We start from the raw sequence: 20,992 nt of genomic DNA, 5'->3' as shown, positions 1-20,992 counted from the left end.
CACCAAGCAGATGGATATAGTGGTGAAAAATGTCTGTCACAGCAAGATAACTAAATCCTAATATCTACTCTTCAATAACTTGCTCACAATCCCATTTAGCAGACCATCATCATTATAATCTTTATACATAATTATTGAAAAGGTAAATTCCATTAAAAATCCCATCCGTTTAACATAAAAATAATAGGTTATACAAGTATTTGTTCTGAAATATTTTTCCCCAGCTGCACCATCATTATTACTGGTAGATAATCAGCAAGTAAATTTCAGTAGCAGCTTCATTAATGGATTTTAATATCATTTTCTGCCTACCAAACTCAAGAAATTAAAAGAAGCAGACACAGAATGGAACAGTACCTACAGAGATGATAGGAAACATGGTACTACCTAGGTGTATACTGCTATTCTTTTCTGCATCTTACCCTCCTCTCTGTTCCTTTCTCAAAGGCAGGTGCAAACACCTCCCACTGTTTAGGAAGATTGTATTTAATGAATTTTCAAACAGTTCAAAGGAATTTGGATTATGATTTTTTCTATAGCTGAACTATCAGCCACCAGGGGCACAATTCAAAACACCATACATCTGTCTTTCTCTTCTAAACTGACAACCATTTGTTTTGACTCAACAAACTGTTCTCTGTCAGGGAAGCAACAAGTAATATCCTTCCTTTAACCAGAGTAAAGATAACTTCCCCCAAATAAATTTTTCTTCATATACAGTTATGCTCCAGCTTTTCCTTACAATGATCTCACAGTCTAGTAGGAATAAAATTACTCCCTCAGTCACCAATGCTTGTCTCATTACAAAGAAACAAAACAAAACAGACATCAGCAGTAAGAAGTCCCATGGTTTGTCTGCACATCTTGCTTCTAACCAACTCTGAAATCCTATCCTTAGCCAAAAATGGGTTTAAAGAAATCTGTTAATATAATAATTGAAAGAAATCATTGCTGATGAACAGACTTGGACAGAAACATCTTTCCTTCTCCTAGATCTGGTTTAAATATGCTTCGAGTGCCATACAGTGCCCTCCTATGGTGGTCCAGCCTTTTCTTAATGAGAACCTCTTCTGATTAGGTACAGCAGTGTCCTACACAATGTCGCGTCTCTGAGAAGGTAAAAGGCCAGCTAACACAAATGTGTTGGTTGTATGTGTTTAAGTAAGATGGTATGCATGTTGTTCAGTAGAAACAGGTGATACTTTAAAAGTTGTAAATTTTAGTGACATTTAAAAGTATCATTCGTGTTTCATTTTATTTAGAAAGCACCATTGTTTCCTTTATTAAATGTCTTAAGTAACTCTTATCAGATATAATAAACATCTACTTTTATTCTTTGGAAATGGCTGAGATTCTGTTATTTATCATTAGGACAGCAGAGACCAGGATGATGACTGGTAAACTAAGACTACTTGTGCTTCACCACAAGAAGAGAAAAAAACAGGAGTGCAAAGATTGCTGGAGTGAAACAGCTAGGAGAGGTCATGGTGGAAGATGTAGGAAACGTAAAGGTTTAACAGAAATCTAAGTTCTTCAAGTAAACCTTACAGAAGGTTATTCAATTAGAGAGATATCCTTATGATTTCAGATATCTAATAAACGCATTTACCTTCCAATCATAAGACATTTTACTGAGAACTCCAGTACTGAAGCAGGCAAAGAATGTCTACTGCTCCCCAAATATTGCATTAATGAAATTGAAAAAAACTCCATCTTAAAAACCACAGACTATTCATGAGCCATCACAGCAATTACAGCACTAATAATTACATGGGAATTATGTGTGAAGCTGTTTCAAAATGGCTCTTTCTGAAAAAACTTTAAAGTTTATACAACCGTTTATCTGCAAATTAGATTTTTATCTTATAAAGGGGCATTCCTTTTTGGCAACACTAAGGAATATATCTGCCTGAATTCCACCCTCCTCCCACATGTTATTCCTACTTTTTCTGAGAAGAGGTGCAGCAAAAAAGAGAAAGGAGGTGGAAATCATAACTTTTCCCACATTACCCCAAATAGTTCTGAGATGCTTTTTCCCCCCACTCTCCATCCTTTCCTTCCCAGCTATAAAAATAATCCCATTACCCATTATAGCAACTTACACACTCCTATGCAGCACATTACACATTGAGTATTTCACTCTGAAAAATGCTTGCGGTGACAGCACTAGCAAAAGCTAAAAACTAAGCTCTAAAATCAGTCTTCTGAAGAAATGTGTTGGCTTTCCCAAGAACACAAATTTGAACTTTGGCATCTGTTTTCCACATATCTGGATTCTGTGAATATTAGGAATTCTTCTATTACGCAAACAAGGAATGAAATTATTGTGTTTAAAGACAATTCCAGTTCCTCAGCACAAATATATTCCATGTCTATTTTTAATGTTTTCTTACAGCGTAGTAAGAACACAGCTTCACAATGCTCTTCCATTTCTGATTTAACTTCTTTATGGCATATAAGGGCAGGCTGACTGAAGACTTTCTTTTTAAATAATCCAGAGTGCCACATCCAAAAGTAAGCAAAGGGAAGAAATTTATATGCATTTAAATTCATCCAGCTAGGATGGAGCCACCTGGGTTATCTAGGACCTAACAGTTTTGTTCCCTGTATATTATGTACAGTATGGTTCTTGTCCAAAGCTAAGTCCTGACTGGCTAAATGTAACCTTCTTCCTGTCATAGCAAGGAGAGATGGCTCCTGGTTCTACAAATTAGTCCAAACAACGTATAAAAACAATGTATGTTTTCTTCTAGAAGTGTGAATGCCAGGAGAATACACTGGTTTTGGAAAAGCTATACCAGGTCTATAAAGTGTAGTGAACTACACATCTCAGACTTAACACACCAATGAGACTTCCTTCCCACAAAATTCAATGACCTCGCTACACGATCATACAGTTCCAAAAGTCTCAAGCCTAGACAAAGAACATACAGCTAAGTACTGCTGCTGCATGCCGCGTGCTGCAGATGTGTTGATTCCCCTTCAGAACTCAAATCCAAACACTTTGAAATATACAAGATGCAGTTTATTTCAGACACCTTTTTGTCTTAACAGGACTGCAAATCTGGTGAAAGGAAGTGATCTCACTGCAGTGACAATCAGTGAAACTCATCGCTACATTTTGAAATCCTGCTTCTTCTTAAAATAATCCATACCAAAGATAACATGCATGTTTCCAGAAAATAAAACCATTCTTTCTCCCCCAACAGCAGTTTTCTGGAACTGCGCACTTCGGACAACTTTTTTTTTTTCTTTTTTTAATCACAATGAAACCATTAGACTCAAACAACCACTAAAGTATGTATGTTTTTAAAAACAAACTTGTTACCTTTCCTCTCTTAAAGGCTCAAAAAGACCTAAAATAGTGAATGCAAGTCAAACACAAAACAAAAACAAGCTACTGTTTTTGTTTTACCTTAACAAAATTTCTTTGTCCAATAGATCTCAAGTGGAAGATACAGCTGCAAAATCTGCTTACTCTCTTAGCAGCTAAACAGTAAGAGGAAACTAATGTCATATTGTCGCTAACATTTTGCTGTTTTGACATGAAATCTCCTATTGTTCCCACTTACATGGGCACGGTTCACAGTGTGATTTTGCTGCATGCAAACCACATTTGCTTTCTGAGAAAACCAAACCAGAACTTCTGCTCCATGTGTACACCAAATGAAGTCTACCCCGTAACATGGTGTTAAAAGTCTAAACCAATTACTTAGCTCAGACATGTTCACCAGTGCCTTGTGGAAGGCAGTCTAGAGAACCGGACAAAACCTAGTCTGAAGTAAACCCCTCAAATTCATACTCTATAGATGCAGAATCACCTGCAACAACAGCTTTAGTGCACTCATTTGCTTATAGTGCATTAAAATATTTGTCACCGTAAACAAAGCCTAAGACTATACTATAGTATTAAAACATCAGGGACCCCACAGGTATTTCTCCTGTACTTGCATAAACCTGTTATCTGTCTTTTCAATTATCTGAGTGAGTGTTCCTCTGAAATTGCTTCAGAAAACGGGATTTCCATTGACTATCATATCAAAGCAGGTATAGTAGCCTTTAGTAGCTTACTTAAAAATAAACAAAGCCACTGTTTATGAAGCAGCTCTGCAAATTCATCCTGTTTTCTTACCCAGGTAGCACATTTTAGCTATTCAGCATTATTTGTAGCTGTAGAAATTCCACAATTAGAATTTAGTTAACAATTCTCTTGATAAATAAGGCTGATTAAAATCTAGTTCAGTCTCCTTTAATTGTGCTGGCTTTACACAGATATAAAAATAGTAACATTTTATTACTGTTGCTGAAGAAAAATTTTCCCAAGACTGCATCAACTTACCAGATGTATACAAACACTTATATGACTCTTTCACAATATAAATAACAACATAATTAAATTCAGTTAAACTCTGAAGGTACATTAACGTAACAGATGCACAACTGTAGAACCTTTGCAATATCAGCTTTCTTGCCAAAAACACTTTAGAAATTACTCTCTTGTGCATCATAGACAGACTTCTAACCAGACTTGCTGAAATGTGTCTACAGTAATACCTATCACTCTCCAAGGCCAGAATTTTGTTTACTATCTTTCTTGAGAAGAACTGATCAACTATCTTTCCACAGAAATCACTGCACTACTATCAGACCTTACAACGCCAGAACAATTACTGTGGCAAGATAGGAGTAACTCCTCCCATGAGCAGAGCAGCACACTGCCTTCATACAGTACATGCACCCTTGGGAGGAAAGCGAAGAGACAACAGACCTTCACTGTTACCTATTTGTCTCTCTAGATCTGCTGCTTCATCTGGTGTTGCACGTGGAAGGACACCAGGATCACTGAAACTAGTACGCAGCAGGGTCCCCATCACGAAAAAGAAAAGAATCCCACCAATTGCAGGTATAGCAGGCGTAATCTTCTCTGACAGATATGGACAACTGGAAAAAGAAAAAAGATTAAACATAATCAATAATATATAGTGCAACTTACTCTCAAAAGTTGTTTATAAATGCATATGGAGAATTCACTTTCTTCTACCGACACATTACTTGGCTTGGAATATTTATTGAAGTTGAAATTTCTGTTTATGTGTTTGTGACACTTGAAATTTCTCATAATTTGTTCAATATAATAAAGGTCCAAATAGCATAACAATGACCTCACTAATACACAATACTCATTTACATAAGAAAATATTTTTATTACAGCATATTTTAAGTTCATATATTTGTTCATCTACTGCCCAATTATATAAAGGGGTGGGTGTGTGGGGTGTGTGCAGGGAGGAAGGAGAAATAACCTGAAGCTTTTCAGCAATAAAAGGCAAAGCACATAACATTACAAAACCACACTGAAAAAAATGTAGTTGAGTCTATAAAACTAAGTTATCATCCATCACAAAGATGGTACTCAAGAACTTACACGTGTGACACATTCTTTTAATAGCCTTGGTATACATCAATATTACGAAACCACTATCTTTTTCTTAATCAGTTTCTTGTAACTTGGTAAGCTTCTTCACTCATTTACAAAGTAAGACTATTGCAAATGACACCTGGAAACAAATAAGCCCGGGAGGGTCTAGAGCAACATCAACAGCCCTTTACCAGCACAAAACCAGGTTCTACGGTTATCAAATTTACTATACACATGCAGGGCTTAAGGTTGGACCACAGTTTTAACAAATTTTCCTCTCTGCTTCATATGTAATAAAATCAAAACAGACAGAAGCATCAGAATGTAAACACCACACAAATTTAAGTATCTCTTTACAGTTGTGCAAAAAGGAAGGGATATGAACACTTAAGACACAGTATACCACTCCCGTTAGTCTGAGTCATACAGTAAGTACTACAACATCATCTTGGAAAACACACAGGCTGAAGACTCCATAGATTTTATATTAAGTAGATCATGCATTTCTGAAGTCTGCATGAGAAGTCATAAAATATGCCTAAAAACAACATAAGCCCAACCCCAACAAGTTCTGGGCTTTAGGGCTTCATCTAAGGCTTCCAGATGTCAATGAAGTTTAATTAAGATTGTCTTCCCTTCTTCTGCCGATTGCCTTAAATGATGATTCAGACACACAAGCTTTTGCAATGCAAGTCAGTTAACCTCACTAGAACGTTAACTCTGAGTAAGTGATGACAATGTCAGATTCACTGTCCATCATTTCTGCTGACGGGATGAGGGAGAATGGAAACACTTTTCACACCAGCTACCATGTACCAAACATTTATTTCCCTGCATAATCCTGTTAAAGGTACTTGGCTGTTTCATTGAACGTTGTGGGTTTCAAGGATGCAGTGAGTCCAAACACACTACAAGGCGCCTCATACCATCACTATGAGTGGCATTCATGACTGCAATATTACAGGTGTAACAAGTTACAAAAGATTACAAAGACAACTTTTCAGGTATAAAAAAAGGCAAAGGGCAAGAGCTACTGTAGTTTTCATATAATGAATAGACTGTTTCAACACCAGGAAAAGAACTTCAAATACACGCTTTTAGAAAATCTGTTTCAAAGACCCAGATTTATGAAATCAGTGCTAACTAAAGGAAGCAGCAGCAAGACAGCTGGTAGATATAGCCTTGCTCCCTTCATGTCAGAGAAGTCAGTCAGAATGAACAACCAAAGAGAAGCTTTCATACCACATAAATGTCCTACTGCTCAATTTATTTCTTGCCGCAAAGGATTACTGAAATCAAAATGTCTGTAATATGCTCAGACAAGAGTACAAATAGCTGCAAGAACGTATTTTTAAAAGGATTAGAGGGCACATGTACATTAATGAACACTAAATATAGCACAGCGCTATTATTCTTCTATTGCATTATTCATTACACATACCAAAGAAATTGCAACTGTGATGAAGTCTGTTGACCAAACAAGAGCTGTATGTGTGTGAAAGGTACCATGAGATAATCCTAGGGCAGCACAGTAGGCACAGTACAATTTAGACAGGTGCTAACGCAGAAATAGCAATAGTGTCTAGCCTACACAAATTCTCAGTGATACTCAGGAGAATGGAAACTGAAGGGCCACCATGACAGTGACTTGCTTTGTTTTAACAATAATTTTGTAGGGAATTGGCAGAAAGAACAAATTCCTGTCCCGAAACACTGAGAAAGCCTTGTGTTGCTGAAAAGTGATGATTACATTACAGCAAAAACAGCATTAAAGTGTCTATCTCTGCCTTGCTGAACGAGGTCCATCTGCAGTGAAAAAAACCTCCACTGCTCCCAAAGCCCTGCACACTCTTCACCATAGACAAGTGTAAGGTAATCTGCTTTACCTAAAGGTGTTTTTCGGGGTTTAACAACCTGTATTTTATGAACTTTGACTTGGAATTACTTCAGCAGTAATGTAGAAAAGACTGAAGATGTCATCTTTGGCAATAACAACCAATTAACGCTCCACCGATTCAGGAGTTATTTCAAGCTGAGAAACCATTCCTCACAGAGATTCAGAGAATAGGCCTAGGCAGGACCATCAATCCGGTCTGACTTACATACGAACACAGCATATATTATTATGTGGGTCTGCAGAGAGCTCAATGGTATCTGTCCTTTAGAAAAGCCCAATCAATCTTCCAAATTCCTGTCAATTAAGTTTAAAAAACCCAGACACCATGTAGATAATATTTCTTTTCATGTCTGTGTGTGTGTGTGTATATATATATATATATATATATATAAACAAAACAGGGGAAAAAAATCTTAATATCACCTGGGTTATTAAAAACAATCCACTAAAAGTGTCTTCAAATTAAAAAGTGGAATTTAGCTCAAAATACATCTGTACAATACATCTCAATACATCGTAGAAATACACTTGCATATTTATATAATTTATATTTGCATGCTTATGTACAAATGTATCCGTACTGCTACATTAAGTCAATATTATTTTAAACAATTTGTTTTAGTGTTACAACTTTCAGAATTGTCAAATACTATACACAAAGAAAGACTACTCCTAGTATTTGCTCCCATTCCTTAATTAATTTGCTTCAATTGAGTTTGCACCCCTTTAGGCATCAGCTTTCCTCTGATATTACAAGAACTATCTTTTCTGGATGGTATTTTCAGTGAGTTTAAGTAAATAGCAGGTATTTCCTGACAGCAAATTTCAGAAATTTCTCACAGAGGGACTCCCTGCGCAGAGGACTACCCACCTACAGCACCACTTATGATAAAGTAGCATAAAGATCCAGAACAAATCTCTGTCTCAGAACAAGTAGTTGACAAACCTTTTAAAATCAGTACTTGGTCACCACTAGACATGAACTGACATCCTCAGTTTGCATCTTTGACACAGTAAAACAATTGTTCTTTACCAGTATCTGTAATGACTGGTAGGTCATGCACTGACTAGGTCCACCCCAGAAAACACATTTTTAGGAAGTATTACTTGACCACAGATCCCGCTAGAGATTGTTATTGTGGAAACATCTTCTTCAGAAACCATATTTGGATTTGCACATAGCAACCAGTAACACAAACTGAAGTTTTTAATTACTTGAGGGGGTTTATACAAATCAGCTCTACTTTTGCTTGGCTTCTCAGCTGCTTTTTTGAAGCATCATGTGAAGGTTTGCATGAGTGTAGGAGGGAAATAAAATCTGCTGGAAGACTAGTCTGTCACAGCTAGATAAAAATAAAAACACACTGGCATTTAAGAGATAATTATCGAGTATCATTCTTGTGAAGGAAGGGTGCAGGAGAACAACAAAAGTAATTCTTAGCACCCAGCAGGCCTCTTAATTGTGTAACCATGCTCCATGGCTACCGAGATTAGCAGAAAACCACACAGTAACTGTAATGAAGGACACACACAGTTTGAGTCCTACACCTTTCAGGCTCTTTCATTAGAAAAAGGGAGGAGAGAAATAAGTCTCCTTAAGGTCTTTCCTGGAAAGATGAAGGCTTTCCTGAACAGCTCACTGGCAGTTGTCATTCACTGATGAGGAAATACAGTAAATGACAAATCTATGCAGTAGGGGTACTGGAGATTTGAAAAGAGTCTAACCTGTAGAGAGGCTAACTCTATAGTTAACACCCCCCTGCCCCACATTAGTGACTAACAAAACCATTTAAAGAGCACAACAAAGACAGGGTTTTATACCTGTGAGAAATTTGAGATCTCAGTATTTGCCCAGCTGGCAGACAGAAAACAATAAAAGTACAGATTTTCTGCAAAGATGTAGTAGCCATCACGCTTAATTACATTTTTTTTTTTTTTTAAAAGGGGGACCTTACAAGCTTGGCTGGCAAGACCAGTAGTAGAATACTATATGTCAAGCTTTTCATCAACATAAATCTCTTTGCAGCAGATACAAAACAATATACTCTAGGAAAAGCGTAATAAGTATAGTTGAATCAAGTAACATAAGCAAAAAAATACGGTTCATTTACCTACATCATCAATTTAATTTATGTTTCTGCAGGTATTGCCTATTTAAGTTTACCTGTAGCTGTTGGTGCACCAGTGTCCAACATTAAGAGAGAAGGCTTGCCCTTGAACACTGGGTTTGGTTCCACATGTTACCAGTTAAGATCTGAATGAGACTGTTCTGCTTTCCTTAAACTAACCCAAAGGGTTTGTTGTTTGTCCTTCCACTCTTATTTACGGTTCCTCTCAGCTTCCCCTTCCTTTCAACTCCACTGCATCATTGCTCCAAGCCACTCAGTCCCAAACTTCTGCCCTCATGCCAACACAAATATTCATCAGGTTCTTTTGTGAGCCAAGTTAGTTTTACTAAAATATATGAAAAAAACCCCACCATTTTGTTCACTTCGCTTTCTGCCTCTTTAACAAATCAACTATGTTCTTGGAAAGGAACGCTGATACTAGCACAAAGCAAAAGAGACAGAAGCGCACACAAAACTAGGAGAGGGAACCTGGGACAGAGGAAGGAGACCTTCATTTCAGCAGCTGTCAGTAAGGTTTTCATTCAGACCACTGCCTCTTGTGCAACCACATCCTAACCTTGACCTCTTTCAACCCAGAGATGATAACAGAATAACCATACAAATAGATGAGGCAAATCAAGACTCTGGGCTAGAACAAAAATGCCTTATAATTTACTTTTCTAATAATAAGTTACCAATTTAAAAGCAGCCAAAGACGTGCACGTCGACCACAACAGAGACAGTGGAAGATGCAGGATGGGCAAAACATGAGGGCACAGCAAGGACCTCGGAGACTGCTGCCTAGCAAAGACTATAGGAAGGTAAATGGGACAATGAGAATGATTAGAGTAAAATGATTCCACTGTTATAGGGTTTGGAGGGTTGCCTCTTTTTACGCATTTCCCAGCAGAATCTCAATTAGAGAACACTACATTTTGCACTGCTTTTAGGAAAAAAGCATGGGCAAATTATAAGGAGGTATAAAAAGAATCACATTTAAAGACTGCACCGTGGATTTTCACATATCATGCAGGCTTCAACCTGCTACAGATAAATTCAAAGGTACTGCATCTACTATATTAAAACATAGTTTAATACACTCGGAATAGTAAGAATGGTATAAAATAGCTGTAACTACAGCAGAAATGTAGCTACAGCAGAAAACAATGCCACAGAAAAGAATACATAGCTAATTTAAAGACTCGAAGAAAAATAAGATCAAAGAATGTTTGAATGTATCAGATCTTCAGTCAGTATTTTCCACCTTCACATCCCAACATCCTACAACTACCTCTTTGAGAGGACCTTGCTTTAAATTTAAGGTGAAGAAACTCTTAAGAAAGGTCTGACAGGAAAAAAAAGTTACAACAGGAAACAACTTGCAATGCATCAACCAGCTAATTGTTAATTCTTCACAAGCATTTTGGCACACAAAACATGTGGTGTAATTTCAGTACAGATTAGTCCAAGTAATGTTACATGAAATGCCTAACAAGATTAGCTAGGGAAGTTTGCATTACTTTCCTACATCTGATTCTTTTGCACAGCCTTTAAAATTGCCATTTCAAGAGGTATTAAGGAAACCACAAACTAATTTCAATGGGATCTGAAATTTGCTTTTTTAAAAAAATGGATTTCATTATTCTTTTTTGTGTTTTGAAACATCTTCTAAAAATCACACGCTCCTCATTTCAGAATAACCAATCAGTTTCAAGAACATATTTGATAAAATGCAAGACAAAAATTCACTCTTCCAATACTTGCTTCATTTCAAATCCAGGAGATCTGGAATGCTGCAAACATGTTAAGACTATGCAAAATGCAACAGCTAACAAACAACAGGCAGAATGACTGTAGGAAGGGAAGAAATAGGCAGAGTATCACCTCCTCCTCAGTTTAATAATCTAAAATATTATATCCTAATCATAAAAGCAGATTTATTGAATGGTTTCAGACAAGAAGCATTTAACCTTGCTTGAATACTTTGCTAGTTTATTCTGTATTTTATGGTACTGGATGCATCTTACTTTTCCTGTATTTATTATATTGCTTGGGGGTAACCCCACTTAAAATTATTTTTAATTAAAAATAATTTTTAAGGGGGAACACATACAGAATAATAGTAATTATATTGTGTACTTAACTGTCCCAGCCTCTACCAGCACTTAGAAATTACTTAACACAAAGAAGATTAATACAATGAAACCACACAGATTACAGAACAGCATGATCCTTAAACCTAATAAATTAAGTACTTGAGAAGTTCTCTCAAACCTAGTACAAAGTAAAATACAAAGCAAAAGCTCAACTGGTCTTCAGAGTTCCATGTGAAAACCTGACAGAGTTTGGTCTTTAAAGCCAATACCAAAACATGCGAACCATTACCAAGAATGAAAGAGCGCAGAGACTTCTCTCTCCCCTGCACAAACCATCAAGTGTTCAGTGGAACTCCTTGCAGCACTGACTCCATTGAACTGTAGTGCATTAGCATTGAAAACAAATTTACACTACATGGATTTGGATGTAGGAGTTTAGATGAAGCTAAGCAAGCAGTGTTGATTATGAAATTGTGTAAGATAATCACAAACTCCCTCCTACAGGTAAAGATCTTAAGGGTTTAATGCAGCAAATACGCAACAATCAAAGTAATAGCCTTGCATGTCCTCCCAATTTTCATTGTTACATGAATTAATTCTAAGGATTCACTGTCAAGCTTCAAAGCTGGGATAGATAAAATGCATCATGCAAAAAGAACCTGTCTGTAAAACAGATGTGGTTACTGAAGTTCCTACAAGGGCAACTAAATTTTACTCTGTTATACAGAGAAGGAACTTTTGTTTTACAAAACACAATTTCTAAAATTTTGATTGCATCAACTGTTGGCCAGAAATTTTCAAGTAAGGTAGTAAGAAAACGGGGAATATCTAATGAATTGTGTATCAAGAACCTGAGTCTTCCCAAATAATCAGTTCCTTTATGAAAGGCCAATGCAAGTTTGAGAGATCCTCAAAAAACACACTCAGAAATGCCACGGCTTCCAACCATGCAGCCAATCAATGGCTTGCTTTATTGCAATTTCTGTTCTTTGACTAATTACTTACTTGAAAGACTAAAAATATATTTGTACTTTAAATCTCTGGTTTTGCATAAAGTGCAAAGTCTGGTTTCCATAGTAAAAGACTACCAAGTAATGAATTCCACTAAATGCAGAAACTTACAATTTCTTTTAAATAGCTCACATAGAACACTTTCTTTCCTGTCATGCTTCATATTACTTCCTTATTATTTCTTATTATTTCCTGTTATGTGATTTTATAACTAAACCATCAGGTTAATCCCAAGTACTTATGAACAGAAATGAAAACTGGGACAAAACAAGCGGAAATGCCTTATGCCACAAACAAGTCGCTGAAGGAGTACGAGCTTCTAGGTGATTTTCCACGGGATTCTCTGGAAACTGAAACATACACAAGTAAGCTGCTGCCAGATAGCAGACTCCAAGCTTTCAGTGAGCAGTTATTTTGTGTTTGCCTTGCACAATCTGTAAAGTCTAAAGGCTAGATGTAAAGCCTAGCTTTTGCTAAAGGGCAGAGGGTTGTCAATGTGGTCCCTACCCCTGGCCACACTCTGCTGTCACTTCCCTTGTACAGGCACAGGTGAGCTAACTAACACTGAGTTAAAACAGAGGAGTTGCTTTCAACCTGTTCCCTTTTCTGAAAAAAACACATTCATTTTGTGTTTGATCAGTCTCCTGAACAGCTTCACTCCTGATGTAACGAGTGCCAGCAAACAGCTCGGAATGCAGAGGGCAGGATGAAGTTCAACTGTTATTTCCAGAGGCACTGAACTGCTGTGCGGACTTAGCCATAAAATTAAATCTCAACCACACTCATAAGAGCTTAGGAATAGTAAACCCACTGTCTTATACGGATTTTATTTTTATTTTTTTTACTGTGTCTTTTTCCTGTATTGTAAGTCTTTTACATAAAACACACAAATGAACTTTAATTTAAAATACTGAGGGAGAATATTAAAACTTTAACTTCTCAGTGGAACCCACTATGATACAAGCCTTTGCTCTTTCCTTGAAAAACAGAGCCAAGTTTCACAGACACAACATTTCCCGGGGCTCCTTTACTTATAAAAAAGCAGAGAACTGATGATCCTGCCCACACTATGTATCTGAAGTATACTTCACATCATAAATAAAGCAACTGGGAACATAAAGCAAGGAGGAGTATAAAACCATGAGAGTTCAACCTCCTCTTCCCTAAAAGAAGCAGAGCTAAGCAGTAGCAATTCAGCCACTTAATCATCCTTCTCAAAGACCCAAGAGGCCTGTTCGTAGCAATTTCCCAGGCATGGGTCCAACAAGCATTGGGAAAGTTTTACCTGAAACTGCATCCTTTGCTTTTTCCTATTGTCTCCTCACAGTATCACAGGAATTCTCCTATTCCAGGCTAAATGTTCCTTGGACAAACAGATTGGCATACTGCAGACTGCTTCAGATTAAAAAAATCCAACAACTAACAGGCACACATCATGTCAAAGCAGTGTCAGCTCTCCATATCTAAAAATGAGTCAGTTCAAATATAAACAAATTGCAAGACCAGCTTGAGGCAAATCTTTTATTTCACGGAAAAAATAAAGCACACAGTGCTTTACCTACACAGAAAGCATTACCACCACAATTTGCTTAACAATGTAATTTGAACAACTAGGAATAGCCTTTCACTGTTGTGCATTAGAACTGAGATTTGGGTGCAAGCCATGCAAGCCCAGGCATTAAACATTTAAGAAATACCCTGCATTGAAAGATTGCTTCTGAATCACCAGAGTCAGCAATGTCATAGCATTTAATTATCTTCAGGGATGTGTGCAGAAAGAATTGCACTGATTGAATACTGAAATACTTTCATCTGAATTTTTCCTTTTTTTTTTTTTTTAAGATATCTAAAATGCTATGTATACAGTTTTCTATTAAATACTTATCAAACCTAGATAAGCACATTTAAATTGAAAATCAGTGGCTTCATCATATTATGCTTTTCTCTGTAGTTCCACAAATAGATCAAGCACAGGCTCTTTCCTCTTGAGAAGGGCCACAGACTAAAATTATTAATTCCATATTCCCTTCCTGAACACTTGTATACTTCACCAAAAGTTATTTAAGTCATAGAATTGATGTATGGTAGAAATCAATTGTTTAAATAAAGGAAACAAACTCCAGCATATTTCCTCCTAAGGCAACTACAGAAAGAAATATGTATTACAGAAGAATACAATTGAAGTCCTAACAGAAAGGTTATTTTGAAAATTAAAAACTAAGGATGAAAAATCAACCATATTAATGGTTAAAAGTTGACAGTTGTCACAGAACATTCTGTAGCACGCTTAACAGAAAAAAAAATAATTCTACAGGTAAGAGAATTGTTCTTCACACAAATGTCTGTCACTTCAGAACCACTGTTACTGTAAAACACCTAACTGTAAACTGTTTTGACTGTTAATGCATAAACAGGACCTGAACAGAAGATGAATGAAGTAGTAATGTCCAGCTTTTACAGTGTTTCTTAAAAATATTTTATTTAAAATTCCCACTCAATTTTAATTTTTTTATATGCAAATTTTGATTTCTATGACTTCATTAAGGCTTTTCCCAGTTGACATTTTACTGCAATTTTGTTCAGTAAATACCACAACCCCCAAATTTTAATGTAAGTTGAACCAGGATTTCAGGTAGGGAAGAATAATGACAGGGTATTACTGCTACCCTTCTTGAAAAGTATAATCTAGTTCTTCAATTTAACATCTGTCTGTCAGACTGCCAAGACTTTTTTTAAAAAGTGTCACAAGAAGGTGAAACAAAGCAAAGAAGCTCTTTATTACATCCATTCCAACTATAAAATTCAAACTTTTTTCTTTTAACTTTTTAATCATGCAACCTGTTACCACCCATCTGATACGATCCCAAGTTCCCCTGAAAAAGCATTTCTTTTGCCACTATTTATACAGACATCTAGTAGATGATTTTGCAAGTGGATTAACGTGATCTCTCTCCCTACGGCAAGCCAGTAATGACAATCAGAGCAAAGCTCAGTTACTTCATTGTTCCCAGAATATACTCTAAGGAATTGCAACACAAGAGTTGTTCTCCATCTTTCCATTGTCAAACATGTTCTGCTGTCCTCCTCCCAGTTTCAGATGCTGACATGTAAACAATTCTCCCAGACACACTCAACCATGCAAATATCACTCCAGCTGTTGGTCTGCACTTTGGCACTTCTGCACAAACAGGAAACTAGCAGGGCATGAAGTCAAATAGAAAGAGAAATCTTCTGAAGACATAAAACAATTGCACAGAAGCTAAAATAAAACCAGGATTGCAGCAACCAATGAAACAGCACTGTAGGACCACCACCCCACAAAAACAAGCAGCTAACTGCCTGTATAAAACAGCGTAACATGCTACATCACGTATCTCCACAGCCCACCACTTCTCTGTGTAATTTGATGATGTGTAACCTATTTCACTGAGTCCTTCAGGCACTGATTATCACGATCCTCACCTTGTGTCCTGATGTTCTGTCTTCAACCAGGTTTGCTGCTTGCCTTTGGTCAGTCCCTCCCAAGTTCCTCAGGCTCTCTTCTGGCTGGACTGATCACCAGGGAACAGAGGCTGTCCAGGCCCTTCTGACAGCTCCAAAAGCACAACACTCCTTGTGCTACAGTACCAGAGGGGAGCTGCAGCCTTTACAACACTCTGCCAGTATCCTGATTTATCTGAAGACATTGGCAACAGAACTTGGAGAAAAGCTGCTACCCTGGATCAATCAGCAGCTTCGCACATGGCAACAGGAATAGACCCTAACCAGGAGGAAGATCCAGAGTTTGGTAATGTTCTGTAGCCTTTACTCTTTTCTTCTAGCCTGTCCTCTGATTAAGTCCATTCTCCATGAAAAAGTTTGTTTTTCAGGTTTGCAAAACATACTACATTCAAAAAGATGAACTACGTGTAACTATAAGCAACATGCTGGTCATGTTACTTCGAATACTTGCACTAAATGAAAGGATAAATGCCCAACATGTGCCTCCTCCTTCCTTTCTGTGTCCTTACAAACATGATGAAGCTCAGGAGATATCATGTGTATGCTTCATTTTTCAATAGTTTTCCTATGTAAACATGCAAAGTATTTGGGGATTTACAGCATTTTCTGTCTACATGTGTTCAGAAAGGAGAGATCTTGGTGCATCTTGCTCCTATTATAAACATTAGGCTAATGCTCACTATGAATAAGTGAAAAAGCAAAGTGTATGAAAGACATGCAACACTGCAGCAGAGTAAGTAATTTCTGTTTACAAATAAAAGACAGACCAGGAGCACAATATTTTGTTTCTTCACAGGAAAATGCTTCTACAAGCATAGGAAAATACTCTGCTTTACAGCTTAAGTATAGAATCCCTTATTCCAATACTCTGCTATGCCTGAAAGAAAAAAAAAAAAGGCAAAGAAGAATGGACACTCATATAAGCAATCTTAAATCAAAATACAGCTGTAAATCTAATTTCAAGTCCACTGAACTTTACATTACAAGCTTAAATATTATTATGTGCACTTATTCCTCCAAGAGCAATTATTCTGCCGTCTTACACTCCAAAACAAAATTCCATTTTTCACATCTGTTAAACAATAACATATTACGTAGTGTTTCATTAGCCTGAAGAAGATCAAACCCTCAAAAGGTTCGCTGGTGTAAAGAACACACCAAATAATTCATCTTATCACTGAAGTTCATAAATTGAAGTCCGGAAGCACTGCCAGGCAACTGAACCTCTAGTTGAACAGAGTATTCAATTCATGCTTGTTTATTTCCTAAAGCCCTTTTTAAAGTAATAAACCAAATCACTCTCACTAGTGGACCACTTCTTTTTTCACATTTGACACTTTGTCAGATAACATTTCCATTCTGTTCACAAAGTCAAAGCTTCTTACTAGCAGACAGAAGATTCTAATAAGATACTGCCAAAAGGATGAAAAAAGTATTGAAGATAACAGCTTATAAAATAGACATGATCCTAACCCACACTGTAATATAGCGAGGAACTCACATTTCAAATGTATGTTAATTAAAATTCTAAACATTGCATTTTGTCCTGGATTGCAAAACAACATTAATATCCTCTATGTCCCAAATACATACTAACCACCTATTCACTAGTTCAAAACAAGCAGAAAATACTGGGGCTGGAGGGGAATAGACGTAAATATGCAAGCATAGACAGCGCAATTTTTCTATTCAGAAAAGCTACAAAACTCAAAATAGCAAGCAGCATTGCAAATGCCAAGTTTCTAATATAAATGTATCCATTCCTAAAAAGGTTTCTAATGCAGCTATCTCTGAATTAAAGTTCATGGCCATGAATACATGAGAGTCCTGTTACTGGTGTCCAGCTCCTCACAGACACTGAGAAATACCAAGATAAGAAAGAGCTCTCTGCAATTTTTCAGTCTGTTAGAACTGTGAACAGCTATTAAAATGCCCACATGTGCCAACTGCAAGTTCCAGGCTTGTATGTCAGGCTCATGCACTGTGCAGAGGGTACAATCAACATCCTCAGGACACCACAAGTCTCCCTCTATGAACATGAACACACCCTGCTGTTTCTCAATGGCATCTTAAGCTGCGTTCTGGTCTGTAACCTAAAAAATTTAAGTGCTTGTTCTGCAAGTCTATCCTACACTAGGATAAGATCCCAGAAAACAGCAGCATTTAGGAACACAATTAGCACCAATTTTAATGGGACTTAGGTGCCGATATAAATCTAATCCTTGTGAGTTTTATTCATTCGTACTCTTATTAAACCCTTCTCTCCCTTTTCTGGAAACATACATACATACATACGCACATATGCGTGACAAAAATTAATTAAAACACCCCTAGGAATAAGTCCACACTTTGGTGTTCAAAACATGTAATATCTAGCTAGATACTAAGGTAAACAAAAGGGAATGCCTTATACAATGGAGGTCTATAAACTGAATGATTTGTGGTTTTACTGTTAGCTGTTCAGCAGAAAGTTCCTTGAAGCCCAATCCCCATTGTCATGGTCAAGAGCATCAGTGCATAAAGAGTAACAGTCACAGAAAAGCATGTTAATGACAGCTATATTAAAAACTTCAATAGAGCAGTAAATTAAATAATATTTTAAAACAGAAAAGTCAAATGTGACAAAAAATTGAGTCTTTTAAGAAGGAAATTTTAACAGCAACAAATCCATTATTATTTTATTTTTTCTATTTCTTCACTGACTATGCAATGTCCAAAGCAAAAGACTTCTTTCTTTTGTTTTTCCTTACTGTTCTCTTTGTCTTCTTGTCAAGAACCTCTCAAGGTACTTCTCATATGGTACTGAAGAGCCAAATTATAATCTATAAACACAATTTAAAAATTCTTAATTTGAAGGAGTATTTCTCCTTCACTAAAACTAAAGCAAAAAAAAAAAAAAAGAAAAAAAAAAGAAATCTCTACACATCTACACAAAGGAAGTCAACAAGAGTAAATGAAATGTAAAGAAAGGCCCTGGCAGCATTACTGGCCAGAGGTGGCCACTCAAACTGGTACAAGAAAGTGTCTAGATTACAAAAATAAGTATTGAAAATATATGGCATAAACCCCCCAGTTGTTAATGTGCCGCACTGCAAACCGATATTGCAATCACCTCTATTTTGTATACGACATTATAATACTCATGCTAAAATTAGCTAAAACTATATATTCTTTCAAAACAACAAAGCAACATTCCTTATTTTTTGACCTACTCTGCACTCGGATGCTTGTACCTTAGCCAACCCTCTGCAGCTGCTTCAACACCATGCCAATGCCTCCACTTCCTCAGCATTTCTATGCTTTGGAAAGAATCTCTGGAGACCAGAGAGTATTGCAAAAACAATACTGTGTCCTCCAACTGTTGCTAAATACAAAAATCCATCTTTGCTTCTTTTGTCTCTCTTGAAGGACAGTGAATATGTGCTTTGGACTTAATTTTTGGTTGATGAAATAATAATATTTTATTTTCTCTCAAAAAGAGGATGGATTAACTTAAAAGAAGCCCATTACAACCAAGGTCAGAAACAGTTCAGTGGATAAGACAGGAGACCAGGGATCAGTAAAATTGTCTTCCTGGATCAGCCAGGAATCTGTTGCATGACCTTGAGCAAAGGCAATTCACCTCTATTATCCCCTGCTTTTTTTTGAGCATACACCTATCCAGGACACAATCAAGACAGAATAATTATGTGTCAAACTCTGCGTGACTCTAAAAATCCCCCGTTATTTATTTTTATTGGGGTTTTTTTTGCTGCCAGTGAACACTGATGATGGTCTTGGACTCTACTGTACAAAAACACTGTTTAAGCAGCAAGCAAATCAGCTGGAATCTCTAGGCAATACTGAAATACAAATAATTACTAACAGGATACACAGCTTGGCTTACACGATACAATAGGAAAAAAAAGGAGGACTTAAAATAGTAACTCCATATGTTACTATGCTGATTATTAGCTGTCTCATTAAAAGTATACTGCAGTCACAAAGAATTAAGAAAATATACCGAACCAGAAGAGTTTCAGCCTCTCCTAAAGAGTGTGTTTGTCCTTTAGACTTAAATTTTGTTTTATAAAATGATACCATTCAGGTTTAGACAAGAACTTAACTGGTTTTCAAAAGCATTTATAAGAACCTGATGTTGACAGATACGTTAGCAATAGTTTATTTCCAAATAGTCAGCACATGTCTGTCAACTTTTTAGGCAATAACTGAGAAAATTACTTCAGAGTTCTGGGAGAAAAGAGACTCTTGAGATACCTGAATTCTCCTTTCTTCTGTAAAGTGAATGATATTGAATAACATGCATGATTCAAGAGAGTATCCTCATTTTAAAAAAGCCCTAGAGTTTCTGAATTACAGTATCTGAGCCTTGAAACAATCACATATTAACTATTTGCCACTGTGAGGAATAACACTATCTGTACAGACCCAAGTAATTTCCTCCACCAACATGGTGACAGTGAGTAACTTTTTGTTGAGGGTGCCAAGTGAAGCTCCTCTTCCTCTCAGCCAGCCCAGTCATTTCCACCCCTGACTTGTGGTGACACAAATGTTCCAGGGAATGAGGAAACAGACCAGACTGACACCCTCCCCAGGAAAAAATGAAGAGCAGAAAACGTGCTAATGCGAGAAGTGAGTTGGTTGGTTGATTTTTTTTTTAAATTGCTGGTATTCGTTGTTTAGATCTGTCTGTCTCTTTTTTTAGATCGTTAATCACCAGCCTTCAAAGATCTGAAATCATCTTCAGTTAAACTGTAAACACAGCTACAACAGAGAAACACACTGAAATATTTTTAGGGAAAAATCAGACACCTCCATTTAATTTGAGGCATACCATAGGACTGACTCCAGCCTGACAATATAATAAGTACTGCACAGTAACATTGTAAATCACGTCTGTAATCCCTGCAGTATTCTATATAAACACTGAACCTGCAAAAAGAATTAAAAATCAAATATT

General features: G+C 36.8%; 1 protein-coding gene across 5 annotated transcripts in view; it reads right to left on the bottom strand.

Moving 5' to 3' along the window:
* ZDHHC14 (zinc finger DHHC-type palmitoyltransferase 14) overlaps positions 1-20,992 on the bottom strand; it is a 113,146-nt gene that overhangs the window by 48,556 nt on the left and 43,598 nt on the right. For 3 of the 5 annotated variants that reach the window (XM_056342960.1, XM_056342963.1, XM_056342965.1), the window contains exon 2: positions 4,769-4,941. In XM_056342960.1, the coding sequence (XP_056198935.1) occupies positions 4,769-4,941 (173 nt within the window). The remainder of the gene's footprint in view (positions 1-4,768; positions 4,942-20,992) is intronic. The other 2 variants (XM_056342961.1, XM_056342964.1) reach the window with 1 other exon arrangement.

This window comes from Falco biarmicus, chromosome 6, assembly GCF_023638135.1.
Source record: "Falco biarmicus isolate bFalBia1 chromosome 6, bFalBia1.pri, whole genome shotgun sequence".
Classification (NCBI taxonomy): domain Eukaryota; kingdom Metazoa; phylum Chordata; class Aves; order Falconiformes; family Falconidae; genus Falco; species Falco biarmicus.
The sequence above is the reverse complement of the archived record's forward strand: the minus strand, read 5'-3'. Positions and strand labels throughout refer to the sequence as shown.